Source organism: Thunnus thynnus, chromosome 16 (assembly GCF_963924715.1).
Source record: "Thunnus thynnus chromosome 16, fThuThy2.1, whole genome shotgun sequence".
Lineage (NCBI taxonomy): Eukaryota > Metazoa > Chordata > Actinopteri > Scombriformes > Scombridae > Thunnus > Thunnus thynnus.
In genome coordinates this window covers 4,586,639-4,607,567 of record NC_089532.1, presented here as the reverse complement: position 1 = coordinate 4,607,567, position 20,929 = coordinate 4,586,639, and the positions used below count along the sequence as shown (strand labels likewise).

Genomic DNA, 20,929 nt, shown 5'->3' with positions numbered 1-20,929 from the left:
TTTTTAATAGTTTTTGGACAACAATGGCGCTCTATGGCACAAAGGAATAAGTGATATCTGGCTTTGGCTGAACAGACGACACTTGTTCGTAGGTTCAATTCATTGTTGGTTTGGGTCTTTTCATGAGATTTGCTGTCAGTAATTTGGACAAAATCTTTAATGGTAAATGTATAATTTTATATATTATTATATTATATATATATTTTATATATCAATATAGTTTATATCTTCATACAGTATACTTTTCAGGATATTCAACTGATAAACTACAGACAAAAAGCAGACAGGAATGTCTTTTTTTGGCTAATCAAGTGCATTTAAATCCCAATATTTTCACAGATTACTCATTTACTGCTCATAGTTTTGCAACATTGGCCCACAATGGCTTAATACAACCAGAGTTATTAAAGGGAGACCTTTCCCTTTACTACATTATTCATATATTAAACTACTTGAACCAGGCTACCACAATACACTATAAACAGTCTACACAAGTATTTGGTTGACAAACTCCAATCATCTCACAGTAAGCATAGACATATTAAGCAACCCTAATAGTCATAGCTGTTGTACACGAGTTTCTTGTCCTAATAAAAGGAAAACACAAGGAGCATGAATCCTTATAACGTGTTACAATATTATCCTGCATTAAGGCTCGAACAAAATGGTAATCTTGAGTTTTAGAGGTAATTCCGATTGTATTAACGAGGACTTTTTAGTCTAAAAGGTGATTTTTCACAGGTCAATTTATTCCTAAACAGCCAAGAGCCATTTGAGTAGCTATTGTACTGTAATATCTTCCTCAGCTTGACTAATCTCCTTCTCTGCACGAACAGCTCATCAGGAAGAAAGAGCAATGTAAGAGGATTAATTCAGTGGGGATACTCTCTGATTAGCTGTGAGCTTTAAACCTGAAATACTTTTACAACTATGGCATGAAAATGGGCAGAAGTCATTTAAGACTACTGTGAGGAAACAAGATGAGGCTTACAGTAAAGTAAATACAGGTGGTGTGGTGTTTAAAGATATGATTAAAGAAAAAATACTCTGATTTATTTTACGAGAAAGAAAGAAAGAAAGAAGCAGGATTTCGGAGTCTGGACTGCTGAACCGGAAAGATGTTTATGCATATCCATTACAGAGAAGCTGAGGGGAAATCTGTCCTGTTGAAATATTAAGCATCTTTCTCTCTCTTAAACCCTGCTTCGCTTCCTCTGTACCCCACAGAGTGTTGCTCTGAGAGGATATCCACCGCTGAAGTGATGCAGTGAGACAGACGGACGCAGAGAGGATGATGTGATGGGTGGAGATGTATCAAATTCCTGTTTTCCCAGCACACACAGGGAGGATCGCTGCCTCTGAGGTCACTGGTCTGCAGCCTCCAGCAGCACAAAAGGGGATAAAATTACTGCCCGAGAAGCATTAACACAGCATAAACCAACACGCTCAGCTCGTTCTGCCTGTGCCAAAAAACTAGCTGATGTTTCTTGTATTCGAAAAAAAACTTGAGGAAAACTTTCCACTCAGATGTTTAGTTGTCAGATGAGAGGAAGCTGCAACATAATATGTAGAGCTACATCGATTAATCGACCGACAGAAAACTAATCTGCAACTATTTTGATAATCAAATAATCTTTTTAGCAATTTTTTCATGTCATACATTTGCTGGTTGCAGCTTCTTAAATGTGATGATTTGAAGCTTTTCAGTGTCATACATATTAGGGGATGATGGGGGATTAAAAACTGCTGATCAGACAAAACAAGATATTTGAAGATGTGGACATAAGATCTAATTATAACAGGCAAAACAATTAATCAAGAAAATAATCAGCAGATTAATCAATAATGATAATAATGGTTGGTTGCTTCCCTAATAATATGACACAAAAATAATCTCAGGAAATTAATTAGAATGAAATATTTGTTTTGTTTTTTTCGTGTATCTACATTTACAACAAAGTAACTGCACACTAACAGTCACATCTACTAAATTTATTAAGGTAAAATGTTCTGTCACGTAGGTCTGAGAACCAAAACGTCATAATTAAAGTGAGAACAAGACACCAACAGTGTCCAGGTCTATCTAAACTCCATTTAGAAATGTTCACATTTCTAAATGAGTCAAGTTAAATTGACAAACCTTTAACATTATTGAGTAAAGGTACATTATTTATTTATTTATAACTCTTTAGGGAAATATAAGATATAATTGAATATATATCGCATTTTTTGGCCCTACAGTATTCATTTGACTATAGGTATGATGGACATTTTATGTTTTTTTTGGAGGTGAAAAACAGTACATGTCCCTGTTCTTTAGATGCAAAGAGGAAAGCTAAAATTAGCAGTACAGGGAACTAAATAAATAGAGGTTAATTGTGTTTTTTTTGTCTTGCCATCAGTTCTAATTAGTGTCATCAGCTGCTGTTAATTGCTTCTAATTAGTTTTCTTATTAAATTTTTTATGTTTCATCCTTGTTGATGCTGGTTTTAAACACCGCTCTCATCTGGGCCTCGTCATTCTGATGCCTTTAAACTGTGAACCATGTTTGCGTATCGCCATAGCAACCTAACACACGTGTATTTGTTGTGGTGTGGGGCTTTGAGGTTGTTGTTATTATTTCCACAGTCTAGTTGATTCTAGTTTGCATCTAATTTGAACACCCACAGTCATGTTTCTTACACCTTTAAAAGGGAAGCATCATACACATTTCCAGCTCATATACTGGCCGTTTATGCAGCCCCTCAGTTCAGCCTCTGTCTGAAACAGGCCGTTTTAGCTCCTGTTTCTTTAACGCCCGCCTCCCGATGAGCCCACTCTGTTCTGATTGGCCAGTTTCAGGAAGCTGTCCCTTGGCAGACTTCTGCCAGCTCCGGAGGCTACATAAACAAACAGTTGTAGTAGGATTTCACTTCTCAAACACATCCATGAATGTTTGAGCTTGAATCTGATCTGAAATATGCATGTGGACAACATCAACAACCCAAACAACTAAGGCTACAAAACAGACAGCCGTTTGTGACGTCATCACGGGAGGAAGTAGAGGTGACCTTGCAAACAGAGCATTCAGAGCACGTTGAAGCTCTGGCTTTTGACTCACAGGGAGCATTTTTACATACGTTGACCATGTTTAACATAGACATCTAATATTATAACAGTATATAAATGCAAGAAAATCACAAAAAGTATGATATGTCCCCTTTAAAAGCTGAGTACTCAATTGCTGTGTTTTTGTTCCTCCCTAATTTTCATTTTTTGGCAAGTAATTCCATTTACAGAGCAGGCTATTTGCACATTTTAATGCATTTTCCTGCAGTGAAACTATACATTTACTATGCACAGCCCTTAGCTAGATCTGGACTCCATTACTAAATATTTAAGCCTCCTGCTTCCGCACTACAGTGAGCTCCTGATGTTGAAAGTCAGCCTGCCGAGGAGGAAGATGCGGTACAGTAGACGATAAAGCACAACGGAGCTGACAGGAAATCTATACTCTGCAGGTATGGTCTCTGCAGGCGGGAGAGCGGTGGGTTTCACCTCGGTCACAATCTGACATTTACAAAGCAGCGCAGCATACGGACGCCTGCGTGTATGACTCAGCTGGGGATGATTGTTAAAAGAGCACTAGACATTTCCTCCTAAAAAATGTTAAAGTCACACAAAGAAATGATATTTTCATGGTGTCTTGGTAAATGTACGTTCATTCAAAACAAGATGTTGTGGATGGACGTAATCAAGGGGGCAGATTAAAACTGGGCCAGCTGGATGCTAACAAAGAATAAAGATTCAAAGGAACTGTGAAATACTGAGCTGCCACAAATATTAGATTCTTCAATATGAATAAATTCAAGCTCGTCATCCTTGGTGTCTCAAGATAAAGAAACAAAGGTGGCAGGGATGAAAACTGCATAATGCTCTGATAGACTATATTTGTGTTACTTTTAGCTTAAAGTCTGGGCTTTCTGCAGTGTATTATAGTGAAGGCCCTCCATCTCACTTTTAATACAAAGTGCACCACTTACATCAGAATTAAATATTACATGTTATATTTAAGAGGTGAGCCATCATCTAATAACTAAACTGATCACAAGACGAGATGAGTCGGAATTAGAGCCACAACAGGCTTCAAGCTAACTAATTAGCTTCAAGCTAACTCTGGTGCAGTGCATCTTTAATGTTTCAAACTGCACACTGTCCCATTCAATAAACAAATAAATAATAACAATCAACAGTAAAATAATCCGCAACTGTTTTGATAATCGATTCATTGTTTAGGTCATTTTTAAAGTAGAAAATGCCAAACTTTTCCCATCGCAGCTTGTCATTTGGGAGGACTTGCTGCTATTCTTGGTCTTGTGTGATAGAAAATTCGATATGTTTGTATTTTGGACAGTTGGTTGAACAAAACAGGCAATTTGATGACCTCACCTTGTGCTTTAAGAAACTGTGACGGACAATTTTCACTGTTTTAAGGCATTTTAGAGACCAAAGAATTAATTGCGAAAATAATCTGCAGATTAATTGATAATTTAAGTATTTTTTAGTAACAGGCCTAGTCAGAATGTGTCTGATTCAACCCAGCAGGTGAAAGTGATTGAAGGATAGATTCACAATTCAAATCTGTCCTAAAACAACAGTCAGATGCCCAAATGGACACTGACACATATTTTTCTTGCCATAATTATTCCTCCTGTTCATACTGGCCATTACCTCTTCTTAATGCACTTTGAATTTAAGTGATGGGGAACAAAATCCACAGTCTTCCTTCTGTGCAAAAATGTTTTTTAAAGTTTATTTGAAGCTAATATGAAGCTTCAGCTTCCAAATTAGTGAAATTAAGTAAATATCTTTCAATGTTACAGTCTTTTTAGTGCCAAATTCCTTCTTTTTGTTTGCTTCCACTGTAGCTGAACAGGAAAACACTGTCTGTTGAGACACAAAAAGGGAATTTGGCACTAAAAAGACTAACTGTGGAACAAATCCACTTTATTTGAAAAACTCAGCTGAAGCTTCATATTATCTTCAGATAAACTTTTAAATATTTTTTTTCTTAAAATGAGGACTCTGGATTTTGTTTAAGAACAGCTCACAATTATTTATGGAAAATACACAAAATGTACCCAAATGGAACCAAAAGGTCTAAACAGATTTTATGTCCCTGTGCACACAAAGCTTGTTGGATTTCCTGAAGCCAAAATAAACGAACCACCAGACGGAAGACAAATGAGCTGCTGATGATCAAACAAAGTCCCACAAAAACCTCTGACTGTCTCCTCAATAATCTATGGTGCCTCCACAGACACTACACCCAGATCCACGTATAGTCTATAGCTGTATACGAGGGGAGGAAGTGACTTTCATGTCATAATTGGCTGGAAAAATCACTAAAAAAAAAGAGAAGTAAAAAAGCGATTTTTTTCATTTCAGTTTCTATAACATGCTTCAGATGCACAGAAAGCAGACAGACACAGAGGCGACAAACAAAACACACGATGTGCCACAGAGCTGGACCAACGCAAACAGACCAGAGCATGGCGATGGTGACAGAGGTCAGGTGACAAGAAGTGGGCGTGGCACTATGGAGGACACAATTTCTTCTTCCATTCACTCTCACATGAACACGGAGCAGCTCAGACACAAGACAGAGGATGGCGGTGAGGTGAGGTGAGCTGCGAGGGACCATGGGTAAATGAGGGTTGATGGGGGGCCTTGTTGCCATGCAGCAGCAGCAGCGAGGCCATTCAGAGCCACGGTTACCACGGTTACCACAGTCATCATAACATTACCACTGTACCGAGGTTAGAGAAACATGCAGCACCTTTTTGGGCTTCACTCCTCGCTGCGTGGTCGGAAGGAAGGAAGGAAGGGAGGGAAGGAAAGATAGGAGGGAGGGAGGGAGGGTGAAGGTCAAAGGTCAGGTTTGTCAGTGGCATGCTGGAGGTGATGGGGACTGTAGTGAATCAGTGCTCTCCATTGATGGACAACAGACCTCGATCAAATATACCGCGCTGTATATTTTCACAAACACATTTCTCCCTCACGCACATTTCTTCATTCTCATTCAGTTCATTTTCACAAAGAAGACATCTTATTAAAAATATGTCAAACACGACTGAGTTGTTATTCAAATGTGTTAAAATAAGCTCTGCAGATGTTCTCACATTTGCTTGCAGTCTTAACATCATCATCTCTATAAATGACACACATTTCTCCTTATAACACATACAGAGCTCATTGAAATATCATATTTTTCCTTTTTTTTCTCCACACAGTGACTATTTTTTGTGTTTTTTCACAGGTCAAACAGCAATAAAAATGTAAACAATGAGCTCTTATAAATAAAATATAGTAAGCACTTCTGTAAAATGACTCATTTTGCCAGGAGAGGAGATACTGAAGGTTATTTATGTTGTCTGTGTTGCTTGTTTCTCTCTTTTTCTTTAGAATAAGTCTCAATGAGACTTTTATCCTGTTAAATAAGGGAAATGTAAAATACTACAGGTCACTACTTCTGGGTTAAAACAATGAACTGATGGTTCTGTGTAACATCCAGTAAATGTCAGTTGTTAAGTTATGGCCACGTTGACCTTTTAGCCTGAATCCAATAAGACCTGACAGGATGTGATAAACTCCTGGAGGCAGAATTTCTCATTATTTTGAGTCAAGATTACACTGACAACAGAGATGGAAACTGACATTATCACTGATTTGCAAATGATTAATCATCACAGTAAATGAATGATCACAAACTCATTAACCACTAAGGTCAAGAAGAATTTAAGTCTGGATAGATTCAAACCTCAGAGAAGATTTTAACCGTCTCTTAAACTCTTTTCAGATTTCATATTTTTCTGACACAAAAAAATGAGTTTAGGATAATTTAAGATATCATAAAAAGTTAACAGTGAAAAGGTTAAGTTACTCTAAAAAGTGCACATCTTTTCTTTATAAAATATGAAATAAAAGAATATCTACTGAGAAAAAGAGAGAAAAATGTAACTCTGACTGTGATTTCCTCTACTGGTGAATATTCAATACTCATTAATATGACATGTTGGTGAAACGGATGGATTTAAGTGTCTTTACTATTTCTGAACAAGCTAAAACGTTGAGACCAAAACAACAAAAAATTGTCTCTTTTGTCTGTCTTTTGGGACTTTTAGGGATATTGTGTCATCTATTATGGCTCATTATGACTCTTTTACTTCTGACTATATGTGATGCTGTTAATCTAACACAGTAGCTTATTTCACTACTGCACATACTGGACATACATGATGGCATCATCTTATATTCTGTCTACAATATAAAATGAATGCAAGACTTCACATTTAGTTTTGTTTTCTTTTAGAGCTCTGTGAAGGTTTGCATCTGATGAAAGATCATCTAATATTTTGACGTGTATGTGTTTACATGTGAAAAACTGTCAAAAAAGTCTCATTCTTTAAAATATTTTATCCGTATAAAACATATTATTTCTGTCTAATTATAAAACTGATGAGTCCTGAGTCTTAAGCAGCCTGTGTGGGTGACAGTGCAGATTTATAGACACACATCAGATCATATCGTTTTAAACTAAAAGGTTAAACTAATCTCTTCTGTTTCTTATAGTAAATAATCAGTTGGAGTCTTGCGATCCTCCACTAGAAGTGTATTTCTAAGTAAACATCGCCCTCTGCTGGTCAGATAAGGAAGCAGAACAGATCTGTATTTGTTATGCACAAACAGATTTGGTAACACTCACTACTGTTTAAATATTCCAGGAATATGAAAAGAAAATATTATTATATACATATATATATTATATTCCTCCCTCATGCTTTCCTCTCCATTTATTTGCAGACATATGCAAAAGGAGAGTTATGTGCACAGTTTATATTGTTTAGGTGTATGTAGATTATGCTTTTTTTTACTGCAAATTAGTAGTTTAAGTAGCTCTCTTTTAGAACGAATAAAACATTATGGTGCGAATAAATGCATTTAATCATAAAAATGCCAGAAGTCAAAATACTCATTGAAAGCATCTTCCCACACATTTGCTATTAACAAAGCCTGTGAAAAGGCAGGTTTGTTTTTTGACAGCAGCAGTAAGAAACTGCTGAACAATCAGTGTTGAATCAGGCTGAAACAAGAGGGCAGGTGTGGCACCGTGCAGGTAATTTTATCCTCCAATAGTCAACAGGAAAAAAGACAGGGTTTACTTTAGATAACGCAGAGTGGGTGTGTGTGTATCTGTGTGTCAGGCTGTTGTGTGTGTGTGTATGTGTGTGTGTGTGAGTCCAGGTGTGTGTGTCCATATCTGCTCCTGATTTCCTGCAGGGGGAACTTTGTGTGACAGAGCGACGTTATCTGACTCACCAGTTTAGTGGACTTGGGCGTCTCCAGGATCTCTGAGGAGATTAAAAGAGAAACAAACATCGTCCTTTACAAGATATAAAGTCCCGCAAAGATCCTGGTGCAAACAATAGTGTCAACACGATTTATTGCCTTTTCACCACATGTCCAACCCTAATACAAACTGTCAGAGAGGCTGCACGACATGGACTCTCTCCACTCTTGATGCTGATTTCTTTGTGTCCCTTTTCTTTACTTAGATAATAGTAGAGAAAAGCAGATTGTTGCTTGTAACGGAGGTGTTTTCAGTATTTGTTCTGCTGCCGTACTGAGCCGCTCTGGAGCAAGCTACATTGTTTTATGTGTAAAATAGTTAAATATTATTTTCCAGAATCAATCTAATATTGGTGATGAGCAGGGCAGCATTCAGAGTTGCCGCAGTGTTTCAAGGACTTTCATTTGTGCTTGAATGTGAAGGAACATCTTGTTGCCGGGTAATATCTGAATCACCTACTGAGTTCCTGAAACATTGCCCAAAAAAAAAAAAAAAAAAAAAAACTGTCCAGTGTGTCACCAATTTAACTTTGTCTGCCTGCACCAGTAAGCCAGGAAGTGGATGTTCTTGAGCCAATTACAGCACATCAACCACCACCACCCCTGTGATGTCTAACTGCAGCAGTGAGGCGTAACCATGGAAACAGAGACCAACTCGACCCTCGAGAGAACAAAAAAAAATATTGGTGAGCAGATGTGGAAAGTAACTTCATTTCTTGTGTTGACAATAATTCAATGTTTATAAACCTCTAAGTTGAAGGTACAAATTCACATATGTTAGAACATTATAATAGGTAGAAAATAGGTGATTTAAAGGGCAGGTTCACACATTTTTCCAAGTTGAAACAGCGTTCTCTGTGCATCTTCAGGCAAAATGCAGCTGAATCAGGTGCGTCTCAGTCGGAGGACAGCAGAGGGACTAGACGAGTCTGTCTTAATACCAGTTGGAGCTTATTAGGAGCTTTTTCCAGATTGTATCACCTTCAACATTGTTTCAACAATTTAATCAGTATAATCAGTATTAAATAGTTGAGATTGAAGTTAAATAATCTCACCACAGGGTCCATTTGGAGCTGCTTTGGAGCTTTCAGTTCACATTATTAAACATGATTCCTCGGCAGATGAAATGATACAATCGAAAGCTCCAGAACAGCTGCTAATAAACCACTAAACGTATTAAAATAATATCTCACGATACTGTGACATTAAATTTGTTCAACTCCCGCAGCCTTCGTTGAAATTTAACACTTCTGATATTGTTGGATGGCAATCAAAGCAGCTTAAATCTCTCCATAGATATTCACTATAATTTGGTCTCAGGCGTATTCTTAAAAATGGATCTGCTATTTACTTAAGTAAACATGAGACGTTTGGTGTCGACAGGTAGCTGGAGGACATTTTGTGGTTAAACCTGCTGTTACAGAAGATCAGCTAGAGGACAATGCTCAGCGGCGTTATCAGTGAATCATGACCACAATGAAATAAGAGAGTGTCCCTGTAATGAGATACTTAATGAAGGACATTTATATTTTAGGCTTTCAGTCAAAATGTTAAAGCACAGTGACTCGCGGTAGGTGAGCAGATATACGGTTGCAGCATCTTCAAGGGCACAAGAACAACACACCTGTGACCCAGCGGCTGCAGAAAGGATCTGAACGACCTGCAGCATCTGGTACTGATTTGATTTTTTTTTAAATAATCACAAAAAGGTCATTTTGTCCCTGTCTGTGTGCTCACATATTGCACCATTTTTTCATATTTCGATGTTTTTTCTTTAAAAGACAGCTGCATGTTTAATGTTCTGAGCACACACATCCCCAAGGCAACTTCCACTTTAGAGAGGATCGACATGATTGCAGTTTGTTTGAGCAAATGTCTTTTTGACGCCTACAGAATGCTGATAAAGTACCCGTCAAAAAATGAACAAGGACAAATCCATCCCGTCTGAATGTGTGTGTCCTTACCTCGTTTGGGAACCTTGCCGGTGCCGGGCTCAGGTGTCTCTGGGGACGTCGTGTCTGCCCCATCATCAACCAGCTGGATCTGAGACAGAGAGAAAGACACAGGAAGAAAGACGGCCATAGAGAGAGAGAGAGAGAGAGTCAGTCAAGTCTTCCAAAACATATCAGCGTTTTACTGCCAACTTTTTCTTTATTCATCGACAGAGCTGGCAGAGCCTAAGTGACGGATGTTATAAAAGGGTCTCCACAAAAACAAAATTGGCTTGTTTATTGACGTTCAATATACTGTAGCGCTTCCCCGGTGAATCATAATTTTCCTCATCTCCATGGCAACCTTTACAACTCCGCTGTAGAGACAGTCAGGGTCAGCTAGTCTTTTAGGCCGAGCGGGAGACATAATGAAAAGGATTAGTAATACAACACAGAATCAATAATGAAGCTGACCCATGTCTGTGTGTGTGTGTGTGTGTGTGTGTGTGTGTGTGTGTGTGTGTGTACAACTGGGTCACACAGGTAGCATCAGCTCAATTTTGTTGTTATAGCATGAGAGGACAGAGGATGTGTTTGTGTAACATGTTGTGTCAAAGAGGTCTAACTCACATTAAGGCGGTTTAATTTAAAAATGCATCTTTTTACATCGGTTTCAACCTTCTGTCTTCAATAATCTCCAATCTTAAATGGGGCGTATGGGGAAAACTGAGCTTTTGCAAAAAGAAAATAGAGACGTGAGGGCATTGTGTGGCGGTAAAGTTAGGGAAACAACTTATTGTAACCTCTTACTTTCTCTGTGATCTCTCATTTTAAATGTCAATACAGCTGATCACACAGTACAGCTGTTGTCATTAACCTGGATTTAAAGGATTCACAACTGTCAGGTTGCCAGTGTCCTCATTCTGACCGAAAATGTATTTTAAAAAGTTTATGTGAAGAGCTTCACTTCATTTCAAACAATTAAAACCATGGTGTGACCATGAAATTTAAAAAGGGAGTGAAAATATCCTTATATTTCCTCCAGGTTTCATCCTGTATTCTACTGTGCCCTCCAGGCCACCATACATAGATAACATATAGGACACTGTGACAGGATGAAACACTTGACAGTCCTCTGGGAGAGAAAAATAGAGCTGTTTTTTTTTTTTTTTTTTAAATCAGAAAACAAAACAACCCAGTACGCAGCCTGAAGCAGTGGAAAATATTGGCACCATGCAGACAGCAGAGGAAAATATCAACCCCCACACAAACCCACTGCGTCACATAAAAGAAAAACTAAATCTCAAACATCACAGAGAATAAGACACTAAACAAAAGAGAGATGGACTGGTAGGGACAGCAGATGAAGACAAAAGCAACATCACCACTTTCTGGCACTGAGTGATGTGATATATAAGACACACATTTTAGAGGTATTTGTGATGTTTATTTGAAGAGATCTTCAGTCTCAGTTGGAAAAATTGTTCAAGAAGGAAGTGGCAAAACAAGTGATTTTCCTACCCTGATACCTTCTCTCTCTGTTAACGCCCTCTTTCCTAGAGAAGAGACCTTCTTAATCAAAAACGTTTACCACAATCAAATAGCAAACTTTGCCGATCCTGTCGTTACCTGTGACTGCCTCACAAATATCCCGTGATTCTCCTCGCAGGTGAAGTAGCGCTTCCCCTGCACGGTGCCGTCGTTCTTGCCCTTGGCCTCGTCTAGAATGACTCCAACCCACTTCCCGGAGGCGAAGAGCGTGTTGCCAATGTAGGCCACCGTGCCACGCTGCCCCTTCCCGATCACCTCCACCAGGGAGCCCACCTTGACGGGCCGCCCGCCCCCGTCCGAGCTCATCCTGCTGCTGCCGCTGCTGGTGGTCTGGGTGGGACGAGGAAACACACACACAGAGAGAGCTGGACTGTCAAAATAGACACTCATGTTAAAGTGTTGAAGTTGATTTCATTTGTACAGTTAAACGTCAGGCCATTAGAGCTGCAACAAGAAAATAATCGCCAACTATTTAATATTTTGAGTGACTTTTTATGAAATGCTAAAATTCTCTGGTTCCTGCTTCTTAAATGTTTCTGGTTTCTTTAGTCTTCTATGTAAGCAAACTGAATATATTTGGGTTGTGGACTGTTGGTCAGGACAAACAAGATATTTTAGGTTGTGGCTCAGGAGGTAGAGCGGGTCGTCCACTAATCGAAAGATTGGCGGTTCAATTACCGGCTCCTCCAGTCCAAATGTCAATTTGTCCTTGGGCAAGATACTTAACCCCAAATTGCTCCTGATGGCTGTGTCATCAGTGTGTGAACATGTATGAATGATTAGATTTCCTCTGATGGGCAGGTTGGGACCCATTCAGCGTATGAATGTGTGTGAATGTGATTTATAGTGTAAAAGTGCTTTGAGTGGTCGGAAGACTAGAAAGGCGCTATACAAGCACAGTCCATTTAGCATATCTTAGGCTTTGGGAAACAGTGATCAATATTTTTCACCATTTTCTGACATTTTATAGACCGAACGACTAATCGATTAATCAAGAAAATAATTGTCACATTAATTGATAATGAAAATAATCATTAGTTGCAGCCCTAGATGCTAAACCAGAAATCATGAATATAGTTAAAGCTAATTATTTTGCAAATCATCCTCTTAAGGTTTTTTTAAAATATATTTTTCAACTTCCAGGAAGACTTGATGTTTAATCTGCTGCTAGATTTTCATACTAAAATGAATGGAGTACAGTGGCTGTCTGGAAGGTATCTGGAACTCGACAGCATGCTTTGAAAAATGCTCAACATTAGTCTACATGATTTGGAGTTGGGATAAAGCTTGTGAAACACCGGGACGGTCTACTGAGAAGCCCCTCCATGACCCTGAAGTAAGTGAGTTGATTTAAAACAACAACACAACAATGTCTGATAGTGATTGAGATTAAACTAAATAACAAGAGGAGCTTCCTAACATAACAAAGCATGTTAAGTGGATATCTTGTCTCATTTTCTCCCCAACCAGTGAAATCCTGACAATCCACTTTTAGTTGTTTGTTGTTACTGTTATCAGCCAAGCTGCAGGTTCTCTCATGTGTTTTGCCAAAACCAGAGCTCATTTAATGGAGACTCATTGTATTTTCCATTTATTGTTAATGTGGCCAAATGCATTTTTGAATATTTCAAAAGTAGTTTGGGACAATATAATATTTCTTCAGTGCATTTCCAGTGTATTTACACACGCACTGTGCATAAAATGTGTCCTTTCAATCAAGTGGGAGGAGAAAAGTTTTACAAATTTGCTCAATCAGTTCATAACACCTCAAAATCTTGTGTATTTTGACATCAATCAGCTTTGCAGAAGCAGTTAAGACATCTAACTTGACATCATTATTACAGTTAAATGTTATTTTTACAGCAGGAAGCAACAAAACAAAAGCTTTCTTGAACTAGCAGTAAGTAAAGAGGTTATGCTATGGTACATACAGTGTAATGACTACAGTGCACAGCATCAAATAAATATTCATCTGCATTAAAAGGAGTTTTTATATGACCATGTTAGCAGACAGTGGATGTTTGCGGCTGGAAAAGACAGAATAGAAAGTAGTTTTAGTGTCATTCTGACCAGCTGAGCTCTACAGACCCACACAAAGAGTGAAAACCTGAGCTCCTGTCCTCATACTGCCCTCTCTAAATGTCAATGCACGCTTAAACAGAACTGATCTTGCTGTCTAGCTGAGGAGCCAAATTTTTGTGATAATTCCATGGCAACAATCACTTGAGATTTCATGACCCAGTATCGACGTGTGTAGAACAAATAGTACAGTAAACTGCTTCAACCGGGGCGAATTTACTTGAGCTGCAATATTTTGTAATCAAATAATCCTGCATAACCCAATTTACAGTGTGACGTCCTAGAACTGATGGTGACTCAGCAAAACAGCAGAGAGAGGAGCAGATATTATTGCTCTGTTCTTTCTGACTCTCCTTGAGTTTAATGTAAACATTCACTGTGTATCTGCTGCTGTTTGACTTAAAGGTTAAATAACATAAAAACCTACACAGGACAGCAAAGCAAAAACAGAGAGACAGCAGCAGCATAAAGGCATTTTTACAGATTTGGACAGTGTTTTAATGCACATTCACTGCTATAAACACAGTCAAGCTGAACAACTGTATTTTTGTGAAGAATAATCATTATTCTTTTTCACATAAAACAGTGCAATGATCTTTAGAAATATCCAGTTTGGAGTGCATGGGTGTCACAAGAGGGGGTGATTGGTTGAAATCAATATCATGATATTAATAAGAACATTTTTAGCATTTTTATGCTAGCGGCACATGTCTAAGGATGATAACGCTGGTCTGCAGGTCAGTCCAACACTTTGGTCCAGACTGAAATGTCTCACCAGCTACAGGAACTTTGTATGACATTGACATCTGTGATTTTTTGGTGAAATGTCTGGACTATTGGGTTGTATCATTAGGTAATTTGGTTCAGGCATTCAATCACTTTGGTGAGTCTCCCATCGGCTTCAGCTGCACTCAGTGTTTAGCGCTAATGAACAGATGTTAGCATGCTAACATTTTCAACTATAATGGTGAACATCGTAAACATTATACCTGCTAAACATCAGCCTATGAGCACTGTCATTCTGGCCATGTTAGCACGCTAACATTAGCATTTAGCTCAAAGCACTGCTTTGCTTAAACAGAGCTGCTAGCATGGCTGCAGACTCTCAGTCCTGCTCTGATATTGATGTTTATCACAATATTAAATGTCTGATAAATAATGAAACTGATCAATCAATGGAATGAACTGTTCAGCTGAATTATGTTGCACAAAACTTTTCACAACTGTGCAGCGTCCTGGTGACCAAGAATTTTAAGACACTGACCATGAAACTACAACGTCTCCTGTTTAAGTTCTGCATTGTTGCACATCATCACTCCTTCTCATCTCACATCTCTTTAACAACACTCTTCACAAATGTTAAACAAACACTTCAATCACTCTTTCTGTTAGCAAGATTTAGTAAAAATTCAATCCCATAAAAAGCTGATAAACAATACTGAATTATCAGCCCTACGCGGAGGCAAAACACTCGCCATCACCATCAGATTCAAGACCTGGCAGCTTCTCAGTCATGTGTTCCACTAAATTTACAGGTGTTCACACTTGGATGGGAAGCCAGTGAGGGATCGGGGTGTGATCTAGGGGGTCTTGTCCTCGCTGAAAGGTGAAAACATGTGTATTAAAGACTGTTTACCTACAGGACTTTAACAGTCAGCCGTCCATATATCGCTCTCGGTTGAGGTGTGAAAACTAAGCAAAGTATATGCTGGAATGTGGAAATATAATCAGTGTTTTGTTTCTGAGCTCTCCGGTTACATTATGACCCCTCTGAAATCTCTTTGAGAATTTTAATGATTGTAAAACTGTAGTTTCTAAAAGACATTTAAACATAAGCTCAAAGATGGTGTCAGTTCTTAGTGAGCTTATGTCTGGTTTACATTCAACCACAGACTTTGAACACTTGCTTTACGATGTATAACGGGGGAGGCGAACCTGTCACTTATTTCTTCTCTAGTATTCGCAGTCGCTGGAACTATTTGGGTTTCTGCTCAGTCATAACTTAAATCTAGGTCATCAGTTTCTCTCTCTAATAAAATATCTTTAACATACCTTAAAACGTCTTTAGCAACAACATAAAATATGACAGAGGAAGTGTTCGACTCTTCTTCTCGAAGCCTTTAATCCCCATTTTCTTGACAGCACTTGCAGATGATGGTCTTTTATTCACATCACCATTATGATGTTCAGCTATGTGGCAGCAGATATGCAAAACCTGAAATTGTGTGATTACTGTAAGTCTAAATGGCTGAGCTTACTATTCATTACCAACAAGCAAAGAGACAGTTTAACTGGTAATGTGCATCCTTGAGTTTTCTGCATCATCCTCAAATCCTGTTCCAGCTTTAACGTGTATTTAAAGCCATCAAATCACTTCAGATTCAGAAAAGAAGCAGGATCCTTCGGAGACTACACGGCTCAAATGCATCTGTCAACAATCTGCAATCAAACATCCACTGTGTTTCATACTTCATGCCTTCTCTTGAGTCATAAAATACTTAAAACACCAGGCTGCCTCGCTCAAGAGTGCATGCTAATAGACTGTAATGAAGCATTCGTGTGGTGTTCAGTCATTGCTCCGACCTGTTTGCCATGTGCTGAAGGCAGAGAGGACCCGAGGAGGGCGTGCTAAATTATTTAGTGCCACTCTACTCTTACAACACACGCAAGCTCCAAAGGACTACAACGCTCAAAGAGACGATAAAAACAGTGAAACAATCTCGTTTGCTGCACTGTAACACTCAGCATGCTCTGATGGAGGCTGTCGATGAAACCTGTCAGCCTAGTGATGGTTTTTGCTTTGTTTTTTCAAAAAAAGTAAGTACTGAAACGCTGTCATACCCATGCTTTTACAAGATTGTGTCCACGTTATTCTGGCTAACTTGCAAACTATAAGATCTAAGGGCTGTTCTTAATAATTTAGAAGTTTTCTATGAACTGAAGGAAAAAAAAAAAGAGCAGCTGAAATGCAAGAGTGAGCATTGATGTCATCCCTCCCGGTGACAGGGAAGCTGCCTGAGAGGGATGACAAACAGGAAGTCTTCTGGCTCTCATGGACTGTATGTCCAGTGTCTGCTGATAATAAAAAGCCTCATGAACCAATTACCTGCCCTGTCATACATCAGCTTCTACTTTACACGTCCAAAGACTCATCGCAGAAGTCTGAGCCCCAACATCACAACAGCAATGTCAAGCCCGAGGGGGGGGGGGGGGGGTATCTGAGCCGAACAAAGACGCGACAGTTGAGACACGGGGAATGCAGCCCTGAAATGGATTCGAAACCCTTCTATTCAAAGTAGAAATCGACGAGGAGCAGATGACAGAGGGAAACAAATCAAGCAGACGTAACAGAAACAATGGCGCACCAATTGGGACGAACGCCACAGTCTGGCCCATTCATTCACATATCTGAGATGTATAAACACCTAACACACACACTCACCCGGGTGTACGTGTTCCTCCTAGTCTGTGACATGTTTCCTTGTCGCCGAGCCCCCCCCCACAAACTGCCTGTCTTGACTGAAGGAGAGTGTTATTGGGTTGAGCGTCGGCCAGACAGAAGGGGGTCGAGGAGAGGGGTGGGGGGGTTTTCGGTGATGCTGCCGGAGACTCTCTCTCTCTCTCTTTTCACTCTGTCTCTTTACAGAATCACACCATCCCTCTCCTGATCCTCACAGCGCAGCCCGAGCTCACAAAACTCCCCTACCCTCCTCTCCTCTCCGCCGGTCGCAGGGGGGAAAGCCAGCGGGGGAACTCGGCTCTGTCAGGAAGTTTGCGAGGGGCGGACGGTCCACCCCTCCGATGAATGGACGAGAGGAAAACAGCAGAGCGAAGAGGGGGAAAAAACAGGCAGCCTCGGTCTGCTGTGAGTGCATCAGCTGAGCGGCAGCACTGCGCTGCGCTAGTGTCTGTGCTGGCTTCTGCAGGAGGGAGGGTGGTTAGGCCCAGAGAAAGGTGCTGGGTCCTAAAGCCTGCAAATACACCTCTCAAAATAAACTTGCCAGTCATTACTCTCATGCATGTCCTCCTAATTTGGCATGCTGCAGAGGTTTGGAGCTGTTTTCGACTACTTCAGGACTCCCCTGTGGCTGATCAAACAACACTTTAAAAGGACAGGTTCACAAGTTTTCAAACCTGTCTTAAAACAATAGTCAGGTGCTCAAATTAACATTGAAATAGGTTTTTCTTGCCATAATTTTATGCTAAAAAAAAGACTGTAAATGTGGCAGAAATCCACTTGATATGACTAACTCTGCTGAAGCCTCATATAAGCTTCAGATAAACATTTAAATGCATTTTTGCACTAAATAACTGTGTGGACACACTGTGGATTTTGGCCTCCATCACTTACACTGAAAGCACATTTGAAGAGGATCTTTTAACAGCCAGTATGAACAGGAGGAATGATTACAGCAAGGAAAACCTCCTTCAATGTTCATATGGACACCTGACTATTGTTTTAAGACAGACATCAAAAATTGTGAACCTATCCTTTAAGTCTTGATAAGACAAATAATTAAAGTGTGTTGCTGCTACATAATCATTAAAGATAAAAACAATCAGTCAATAAAATCAGCAAAAAAAAAGAAAAAAAAGAAATACTGTAAAAGAGGCCGGTGACACTTCATATCAAATTCTGCTCTCGCTGCACTGCAGGCTGTGTCAGACAACTGTCACCCGTCTTCAAAAAAAAGTGCTTCATTTTCTTTCTGCTGCTAAAAGCTTGAGCGCTGGGAGGAAGAAAAAAAAAATACATCGAGCCTAGCACTTAAAAATGCAAAACACAGGCAGAATGCTTTTTTTTTTTTTTCCAACCTGGTGAAGGTGAACCAGTTCAACTCAGTTTCATTGTGATTGGACACAAAAGGCCCAGGTGATGCTCTGTAATGCAGCACACTGTAAGCAAAAGCTAGCAGATTGCATTAGGGCTGGGCCTGATGTTCTGGCCCATCGCAGAGTGAGGATTAACTCTCTTTTATCAGCTAACTGCATGGCTGGGGCTTTTTCACTGTCGCTCCTCTCTATTCCTGTGTTGTCATCTTTTTGCAATGGAAGCAAACGCTGCAGGGTTTCTGTTTAAAAGCTTCCAGCTTAAAGGGCTGATGAGAGATGTTGTAAGAGTATGCATTTCCGCAGTTGAACAAAAGGAACCCAGCTTTCAGGAGGGGGGTAGATATTTCCCCAGCCGAATAACGCATCTCATAAAGCCAAACCAGGACAACAATTTATACTGTTTGTAGGCTTAATGTTATCCTAAACATACAGTTTAGTTATAATGACAGTAGGAGTGATATTAAGTCTAGAAAGCAGCCAAATATACAATATAAAGGGTTACATTTCAGTCGTGAGAGAGTTATGGACAGTTGGGGATGTTTAGGGACACAAAATAAACCTCTGCAGTCTCTTTGCACCGTTTTATGCAAATGACGAAGGCAGAACCAAAAGGGGGGTGTTGTCAATCTGTGGTAGGAAGGGGAGAGGAGGGGGCCTCGTCTCCCGCCGGAGAAACAATAATGACACAACCAGCAGACAGCCAAAATCAAAGGGTTGCCTCCGAACAGAAGATAAGGACAATGGCATCGAAATAAACGTCACCGGCTCAGCTGAACAGCGTCTGCTGCTGCGAGCCTGTTCAGACCGGCGCACAGGACGGCTGCATGGACAGAGGTGACACACGGGGGGATTTTACTGCACCTCAGTCGCTCTACCGGTCCAGGAGGAACAGATCCACCTCGTCACACAAGGTAAAGATGATGATAAAAGATGTTTAATACTATGTAGAGGACATATCAATGAAGTTTGGCGCATGTAAGAGAAATCTAGGTAATTGTGCGTACATATATGTGACGGATTAAAATACAAACTGCTGTGTCAGGATTCATTAAGGTATCATCATTATGTCGTTAAAGTAGAGATTTCATCGCTACGTCTGCAGGGACCGAGGGTTTAATTTAAGGCTGCAAATAATGTCATCATCCACTAATCTGTTAAGTCGGATTTTTTTCACCCCTTCAGTAATTACGTCAGTGATTAGTGTTTTGTTTATTTTATATAAAAAATCAAATGAATGCCTCAGGTGAGCTACCAGATCCCAAAGTGATTTCTTTTAATTGGTTAATTTATCTGATTTATAACAATAAAAAACCAAATAAGTCAGCTTATCAATACAAAAATCAAGCGACTCTCCATCACTGTTGGTAATAACAGGCAAACATTTATTATAATTATCTAGATTGTTGATTATTTAAACTGGCAATTAATTAATTTCCATCTACTTGACTAATTTAACGCTTTAAGCACTGGTTTCATTATGATGTTACTTCAGTAATTCACATGCGTGAGTCACTTAAGTTGATTTGATGTTAAAGTTTAAAGATGTTTAAGTTTAAATATGTCATACTATACATGCTTTGATGGAAGTGATGGTAATGTAGTGGTTAAGATTTCATAAATATGCTAAGTATGTCTAGTACAACCAAAAGAGAAGTTCATTTTACTTATTTATTTAGATGGATAGATAGATAGATAGATAAATAGATAAATAGATAGATAGATAGATAGATAGATAGATAGATATTATATTCATGTCTCCTATATCAATTTGATATTCCATGGTAAAACTAGAATTATAACTAGAGTTGAAACAATTTTATTGACTAGTCAAAAAACAGAAAATTAATTGGCAACATTTTTGATAATCCACTGGTTGTTTAAAGGACCAGTATGTAGGATTTAGTGGCATCTAGTGGTGAAGTTGCAGATTGCTCTGTAGAAGAACACCTGCTCTCTAAGTGGCTATAAAGGGCTCATTCTAGGGTAAAGAAAACACAATGATTCTTATTTTCAGGTGATTATACACTAATTAAAACATACTTATGAATATTATATTCAATTTGTGCCAAGTCTGTTCCACTAGATGCTACTAATTTCTACACAACTGCACTTTTAATTGTTTTATACAAGCAAAAGCAACAAACAT

The 20,929-nt window shown here is 39.2% G+C and overlaps 1 protein-coding gene across 4 annotated transcripts in view; it reads right to left on the bottom strand.

Moving 5' to 3' along the window:
* Nucleotides 1–20,929, bottom strand: part of dctn1b (dynactin 1b) — a 46,091-nt gene that overhangs the window by 23,479 nt on the left and 1,683 nt on the right. For 2 of the 4 annotated variants that reach the window (XM_067615066.1, XM_067615067.1), the window contains exons 2-5: nucleotides 11,950–12,201; nucleotides 10,354–10,432; nucleotides 8,360–8,391; nucleotides 5,820–5,840 (exon numbers count right to left, since the gene is read on the bottom strand). In XM_067615066.1, the coding sequence (XP_067471167.1) occupies nucleotides 5,820–5,840; nucleotides 8,360–8,391; nucleotides 10,354–10,432; nucleotides 11,950–12,177 (360 nt within the window). In that variant the 5' untranslated portion in view covers nucleotides 12,178–12,201. The remainder of the gene's footprint in view (nucleotides 1–5,819; nucleotides 5,841–8,359; nucleotides 8,392–10,353; nucleotides 10,433–11,949; nucleotides 12,202–20,929) is intronic. The other 2 variants (XM_067615068.1, XM_067615069.1) reach the window with 1 other exon arrangement.